Source organism: Aotus nancymaae, unplaced genomic scaffold (genome assembly GCF_030222135.1).
Source record: "Aotus nancymaae isolate 86718 unplaced genomic scaffold, 86718_ANA_hifiasm-v0.15.2.pri h1tg000017l, whole genome shotgun sequence".
Lineage (NCBI taxonomy): Eukaryota > Metazoa > Chordata > Mammalia > Primates > Aotidae > Aotus > Aotus nancymaae.
Window position 1 is genome coordinate 13,690,063 of NW_026988429.1, and position 8,005 is coordinate 13,698,067.

Here is an 8,005-nt window from a genome sequence, read left to right on the forward strand (position 1 = left end):
GATCTCTTGACCTCGTGATCCACCCGCCTCGGCCTCCCAAAGTGCTGGGATTGGAGGCTTGAGCCACTGCACCCGGCCCTCATTTTTTTTTTTGCTATAACAGAACACCACAGACTAATTTATAAAAAACAGAAGTTTAAGTTTGGGTGTGGTGGCTCACGCCTGTAATCCTAGCACTTTGGGAGGCCGAAGTGGGCAGATCACTTGAGTTCAGGAGTTTGAGACCAGCCTGGCTAACATGGTAAAAGCCCATCTCTACTAAAAATACAAAAAAGTTAGTCAGGCATGGCGGCGCATGCCTGTAATCCTAGCTACTCAGGAGGCTGAGGTGGTGGGAGGATAGCTTGAACCCGAGAGGCGGAGGTTTCAGTGAGCCAAGATTGCACCTCTGCACATTCCAGCCTGGGCAACAGAACAAGACTCCATCTCAATAAACAACACCAGCAAAACCCAGAAGTTTATTTGGCTCATGGTTTTGGAGGCTGGGAAGTTCAAGGGTATGGCAGCAGCTTCTGGAAGGGACTTTCATACCACATCATAACATGGTACAAAAGTGGGAGGGCAAGTGAGTGCATGCAAAATTCACGAAATGTGAGGGGCAGCCTCACTTTATAACAACTAGCTCTTGGGGTAACTAATCCAGTCCTGAGAGAGCAATAACTCACTCACTATGGTGAGAATTAATGCAGTCTCAAGAGAGCAGCATTAATGCCTCTTAACCATTTAATCAAATCTTAAAGTCCCAACACTGCCATGCTAGGGACCAAATTTCCAACATGTGAATTCTGTGGACACACTCAAACCAAAGAAAGGCAAGCAATAGTTCTCTGAGGGGAAGTTGGCACTCCATTAAAGAAAGAAGAGGAACGTTGGAGATCCTAGCTGGCTCAATCGCTTGACCTTTCCCATCATTCAGTCCTTTCTAGGGACATGGCTGGTTCTTCTTGTTCTCAGTGGTTACTGCCTTTAGGCTTTGTACTAGCTGATTGCTGTGTCTGGAACCCCTTATCCTCCAGGTCTTTGCATGGCTGGTTCTTCCTCATGCTTCAGATCTCTACTGTAACACCGCTCTCTCAGAGAGATCTTCTTGGACCTCCCATCTAAAAACCCACTAGTCATTCTCTTGTGTATCACCATGCTTATTTGCTCTATCTAATGGAGGGTGACTGGCTTATTATTGTGTTTTCTCTGTGTTTTCATATCACCAGAATGTAAGCAGAGACTTCCATCTATTTTGGTCACTCTTGAATCTATAAAGTTCAGAAGCATGCCCAAACACAAACTAAGTGCTCAGTAAATACTGGCTGGATAGATGAGTCTATGGTGATAGCTAGTGAGGTCAAGGAAAGCTTCATGGAGGAGGTGACCATTAAAGGAGGTGGATTATTAAAATTATATATATAATATAACATATAACATATAAAATGTTTAATATTATATATAACATATAAAATTAAGTATACATATGTATATACAAATTACATAAAATATGCAGCAAGTTGGTGCTGACAAAAAGAAAAAACAAAAAAGAAAAAAATTACATAAAATATAAAATATATATAAATATATATAAAATTCCATATATATAACAAAGTTTACCATTATAATCACTTTTATGTGCATAATTCAGTGGCGTTAAGTACATTCACAATGGGCAACCATCACCACCATCCATTCCCAGAACTTTTTTTAATCTTCTGAAACAGAAACTTCATACCCATTAAACAATAACTTCCCATTCCTCTCCTCAGTCTCTGGCAACCATTATTCTACTTTCTATCTCTATAAATTGTACTTCCCTAGGTACCTCACACAAGTGGAATCATCCTGCATTTGTCTTTTTATCTATGCTGTATGTATCAAAGTTTATCTATGCTGTAGCGTGTGTCAAGATTGCCTTCCTTTATTTTTATTTTTTTATTTTTTTTTTGAGATGGAGTCTCGCTCTGTCATGCAGGCTGGAGTGCAGTGGTATGATCTTGGCTCACTGCAACCTCCACCTTCTGGGTTGAAGTGATTCTCCTGCCTCAGCCTCCCAAGTAGCTGGGACTACAGGCGTGTACCACCACGCCTGGGTAATTTTCGTATTTTTAGTAGAGGCAGGGTTTCACCATGTTAGCCAGGCTGGTCTGGAACTCCCGACCTCGTGATTTGGCCACTTTGGCTTCCAAAAGTGCTGGGATTACAGGCATGAGCCACCACGCCTGGCCTCCCTTTTAAGGCTGAATAATATTCCATTGTACATATATACCACACCCATTCATCTTTGATGGACATTTGAGTTTTTCTACCTTTTGGCTATTGTGAACATTGGTGTATACGTTTCCATTTGAGTCCCTGCTTCCAATTATTTTTGACTTATAACTACAAGTAGAATTACAAAATCATATGGTTTTAATTTCTCCACGTCCTCACCAACACTTGTTTCTCTACAAAGCCACACACCATGAATGTCAAAAAGTATGACATTTTGACAGTTTTGAGCCATGCTTTCAGGCAGCAGAGGCCTGTGGGGACAAGCTATGGTATGAGGTGGATTTAGTCACACACAGTCTGATGTTATAAACCACACGGGTTCTATTTACCTTCCTCTCCTAGGAATAGAAAGATTCTGTAGAGTATCGGAAAGCATTGGTCCCCAAGACCTTCCAATGCTGCCGGGATTCCTGTTGGCTCTGGTGAACCGGGAACAGGGGAACTGACCTGCAGGCAGCCTGAGCAGCCACCCACCTCACAATGACAGGTCAGGGCTCAACTCAAAGACAGGCGTGGCAGTGGGACGCAGCAGCAGGACTCTCCATGTGGCAAGGGCACCTGGAGGTGGGTGGGCAGGAGCGCCGTCTTGCCCTGGCAGAAGGGGTAGGCTCTGTCTGCATAGCAGCTGGTCCCCAGTCCTAGGAGAGAAGCTGTCTGTGAGCAAAAGGGAGGGGACACAGAAGTTGGCTGAGGTCCACCCTGCTGGGCCATAGTCTGCTGAGGGAGTGGGGCTTAGGGGAGGTTTCCCAGGGAATGCATTGGAGTACCCATCAAGGCTCTAGGGGCCCATGCACACAAGGGCTCTGGGCAGTGAGGCCTCCCTAGGACTTTAGGGCTGGAAGGGAGGGTCAGGGTTAGGCCTATAAACTACTGTTGTTCAACTGGGAATGCAGAGCCTTGCAACTTTCTTCACCTTGGATACTCCCCTCCTGAATCAAGGTGGCTCTGAGTCCCAGGCCTGGGCCTTCCTCTATCCAAGAGGAGTACTGAGGTTCACAAGAACCCGTGAGCTACAGCCAGTTCATACTGGCTCACAAGAGCCCATCCTGTGCATATCTGTGCAATTCAGTGCCAGTGACATTATGTCAATGGCCTGAAGTGAGCCATGATAGGAATGTTTACACCATAGAAATTGACAGATGCTATAAACCCAGGGCCTATTTTCCCCAGAAACATGGTTGTCAAACATTTTCCAGAACATCACTTGCCCTAAGATCAGATTTACCTCTCAAACAGTAAACCTGATCAGTAAATGTGATCTTTTAAACAGCCCGCATTCCTCCTGAGTCCTGCTCCAGTTCCTTTGTCCCAGGGACCCTGGTATCACCACCAGCCCGTTGATGATGGAGTGACATGCAGGGTGGGAGCCCAGGGAAGGTGGGGAGGAGTAGGCTAAGAAAGCTGGGACAGTCATGCTTGGTTGGCACAGCTTGAAGATAGTGGCTACTTCCCTTGTCTGGAAGAGCAGGGCTAAACAACTTGTCTGTGTCTAGGTCTTTTGCCATGGCACGTGTGACATACCCGGGACAGGTGAGTGATGTGGTTTCTGTCCCCTGTGACTGTCTCAGGGTTGGGTAGCCTCAGCAAGCCCCTGGAAGGGCCGGCTTCTTGTGGCTCCCTGTGCTCATCTTTCTGGAACGATAGTTTTGGGGTTTTTTTTTCTTTTGTTTTTGGTGTTTTTTGTTTGTTTTTGTACAAGAAGAAGAAGAGAACTGAGTTCTCTTCTTTATAATTTTCTAGGGGTTCAGTTATTTACTCAGCATGCACTTATTTGGCACTCACAGTGTGCCAGCCACTGTGCTGGGCTTTGGGACTGCAGAGATGTGTAAGTACACTAAACCTGATGTAATGTACTTCATTAAATCCATCACAGTGTACTCTGTAAGTGCTGTTGTGGAGGGTTGTAAGGAAAAGGAAAGGATTTAACTCTTGGGAGGTAGAGAATAAAAGAATGGGCGAGATGTTTTGGGAAAGTGACATTTAGTCTGGGTCTTGGAGGATAGGTAGGAGTTTGCTAGTCTGTGATAGGCAACTTGCATTTTCATTAGGAGATAGGAAAGAGCACATGCCAGCCCATGTGAGTGGGAGAAAGTGAGGCTGGAGTAGAGAGGGCAGGGAGGTGGTGAGATGGTCAGAGTGGGTCACAACCAGATCCTTTGGGCTCTGAATGTCAGGCCCAAAGTTGGTCTTTGTCCTACAAACAGCAAGAAGTCATGAATGGCTTTAAGAGAAGGAGTGCCAAGAGGGATTCTCTTGTCTTGTATTCTCCTTGTGCTTTAGGACTCTGTGGATTTAGACGTATACCAAAGCTCCCACATGGTCGACTATCAGCCCTATGGGAAGCACAAATACTCCAGGGTCACGCTGCAAGAGGTAGGAAGCCATGCAAGTCCTTTCATTCAATCAACTGTCCACTGAAATCCTCTCTATTGCTTCATTTGTATTACAAATGTGGACATTTGGGCACTTGTTAGAACAATACTCAATGCCAGGAGATGTGACTTAGAGGTCTTTTATGTGCACGTGCATGTACGTGTGTGGATGTTTTCAAATGTACATCAAATATGTCGTGCATACAAAAGATTGTAAATAATACACATTTAAAGGTTAAGTAATACTGATAAAGCAAACACCGATGTAACCATTACAGACAGCTTAAAACATGGCACGTCAACATTAGCAGTACCTTAGAGCCTCTTGGGTGGCCCACAAACTTACCCCTCCTCCCATCCCCAGAAGTGGTTAATCATTCCCTTGTAGGCCAGGTGTGGTGGCTCACGCCTGTAATACTAGCATTTTGGAAGGCCAGGAGTTCGAGACCAGCCTGGCTGACATGGCAAAATTCCATCTCTTTAAAAAATACAAAAATTAGCCTGGTATGTTGGTGCATGCTTGTATTCTCAGCTGCTTGGGAGGCTGAGACATAAGAATCACTTGAACCTGTGTGGTGGAGAAAGACTCTGGTTCCAAAAACAAAACAAAACGAAATTCCCCGTGTGCTTTTCTAAAAACTCATTTGACCTTGTATGTATATATCCCTTCAAACAAGTTGTTTGGTTTTGCCTTTTTGAACTTTGTCACTTTTTGCCGAACATTACTGCATATTATTCATTTTCTCCTGCATAGTGTTACATTGCATGAATATGCCACAGCATACTGTATTTGTCTTTTCTGTATCTGTCTCTTCTTGTTGGTGGACATTTGGGTGCTTTATTCCTACTCTTCCCACTCCCAAATGCTGCACTGAAAATGAGATGAGGCACGTCCTAATGTTTAAGAGTTTATCCATCCCAGGAGGGGAATTGTTTGTCTTTATTAGGTAAAATCACTGTTTTCCAAAGTGGTTGCACCAATTTACATTATAGCCAGCTGGAGATGGTTACTTCTGTTGCTCTGCAATCTTGCCATTGCTTGGTATTAGCAGACATCTTAATTTTTGCCAATTTGGTGGGTGCAAAATCATATTTTCCTATGGTCATAATTTTCTTTTCATTTACTGTTAATGAGGTTGGACACCTTTTCATTTGTTGATGGAGATTTGTTCTATAAAATGTCTGTTCATGTATTTTGCTCATTTTTCTACTGGATTGCTTGTCTTTTTTTATTACTATTAATTTGTAGGAGTTTTAAAAAATATTCTAAGCATTTTTCCTTTCTTTTTTTTTTTTGCGACAGAATCTGGCTCTGTTACCCAAGCCGGAGTGCAGCGGTGAGATCTCAGCTCACTGCAACTTCCGCCTTCCAGGTTCAAGCGATTCTCCTGCCTCAGCCTCCCAAGTAGCTGGGATTGCAGGCATGCACCACTACACCCAGCAAAATTTTGTATTTTTAGTACAGATGAGGTTTCCCCATGTTGGCAAGGCTGGTCTAGAACTCCTGACCTCAAGTGATCCACCTGCCTCAGCCTCCCAAAGTGCTGGGATTACAGGCGTGGGCCACCATGCCTGGCCCTAAGCATTTTTCATTTCTCAGTTACATATGTTATATGTGGATAAACTCTTCTCCAGTTTGTAGTTTGTCTTTGCACTAAATTTTTCAGGGAATGTGAATTCTTTTTTTGTTTGTTTGTTTTCTTTTTTTTATTTGAGATGGGAGTTTCTCTCTTGTTTTTTAGGCTGAAGTGCAGTGGTGCAATCTCGGCTCACTGCAACCTCTGCCTCCCTGGTTCAAGCAATTCTCCTGCCTCAGTCTCCTGAGTAGCTGGCATTACAGGCACCTGCCACCACGCCTGGCTAATTTTGTATTTTTAGTAGAGATGAAGTGTCTCCATGTTGGTCAGTCTGGTCTCGAACTCCTGACCTCAGGTGATCTGCCTGCCTTGGCCTCCCAAACTGGTGGGATTACAGGTGTGAGCTACTGCACCTGGTCTCAATTTCTTATGTTTAATATAGTTAGATTTATCAGTTTTTTCCTTTATCATTTTTTCTTTTCAAGATTGCTTAAAAATCTTTTCCTGTCCTGAGATTTCTCCACTAAAAAAAAGATCTAAACAAACAAAGATGGATCAATTTCTGAGAAGTTATTTAATGGAAGCAAAGTGTGGAATGGAATATTCATCATTTGTGTACAAACCAAGGGAGGAAGATAAACACATACGTGTTTATATGCGTATAAAATATTTCTAGAAAGATACAAAAAGCACTGATAGCAGTGGTTGTCTCTGGAGCTGGAAACTGTGGGAGGAGGAGAGTGGAAAAGAGACTATCTTTTTACTATAAACTCTTTCACGTAATTTCAGTATTTTCTCTGTTGTATATATTACCATTCAAGGACTAATTTAAAGTTTTTAAAAAATAAAGAAGGATGGGCTCTGTCTTGGATGCTTCCAAGAAAAGCTACACTGTCTCTCGTCTCTGTCACCCCTCCACTCATGTGTGATTTGTTTCCACAGCAGGCAAAGCTCGATGCTCAACTCCGCGACAAAGAGTTTTATAGGCCCATCCCCAACCCCAACCCCAAGCTAACGGATGGATACCTGGCCTTCAAAAGACCCCACATGACTGCCAGAGACTTAGGGCTCCCCGGCTTCTTCCCATCACAGGACCATGAGGCCACAAAGGAGGACAAGTATAAGTTCACCAGCACCTGCCATTTCGCATATCCAGCTTCCCATGATCTGAACCTGGCTCAGAGTGACCCCAACCAGGTCTTCCGGAGTGCTGACTTTCCGTGCCTTCTGGATCCCAAACACCAGCCTGCTGCAGAGATGGGCAAAGGCTACCTGCTACTGCCGGGGTGTCCCTGTCCTCATCACCATACAGGCAAGGTCCCCATCGTGAACCGGTGGGGACCCTTGATGCCATTTTACCAGTAGGAAGGATGAAAATACCTTCCAAGGCCTCTTCCAAGGGCATGTGGAAATCGTATGCCCTTGGAGTACAGAGAAGAGAACTGAAAATAAAACTGGAAAGATGTTCCAACTTCACTGGGACCCTGGGACCTGCTCATTCTACCTCCCTCCCTGGCCTGCCCTGGGCTAAAGCATGCCCATTTCGGAGGGAGGAAGTGAGGGAAGGAGGGGAAATCAGTGTGTATTTAGAACTGAAATTTGTGTCATGTTTCATTATAATTAAGAGTCCTGGTCAGGCACGGTGGCTCACACCCATAATCCCAGCACTTTGGGAGGCCAAGGTGGGTGGATCATCTGAGGTCAGGAGTTCAAGACCAGCCTGGCCAACATGGTAAAACCCCGTCTCTACTAGAAATATAAAAATTAGCTGGGTGTGGTGGCTCAAACCTGTAGTCCCAG

General features: G+C 44.3%; 1 protein-coding gene across 1 annotated transcript; it reads left to right on the top strand.

The window, feature by feature from the left end:
- Positions 1–2,782: 2,782 nt before the first annotated feature.
- On the top strand, positions 2,783–7,681 carry SPMIP9 (sperm microtubule inner protein 9). The gene is made up of 4 exons (XM_012472912.2): positions 2,783–2,912; positions 3,750–3,786; positions 4,537–4,629; positions 7,148–7,681. The coding sequence occupies exons 2-4, from the start codon at positions 3,760–3,762 to the stop codon at positions 7,568–7,570; spliced, it is 543 nt and encodes a 180-aa protein (XP_012328335.2). The 5' UTR covers positions 2,783–2,912; positions 3,750–3,759; the 3' UTR covers positions 7,571–7,681.
- Positions 7,682–8,005: the final 324 nt, after the last annotated feature.

Coding starts and splice junctions, on each gene's coding strand:
- SPMIP9 (XM_012472912.2), top strand. CDS start 3,760: ATGGCACGTGTGACATACCCGGGACAG. Junction 3,787..4,536: donor GTGTGACATACCCGGGACAG/GTGAGTGATGTG, acceptor CTTGTGCTTTAG/GACTCTGTGGATTTAGACGT. Junction 4,630..7,147: donor CCAGGGTCACGCTGCAAGAG/GTAGGAAGCCAT, acceptor TTGTTTCCACAG/CAGGCAAAGCTCGATGCTCA.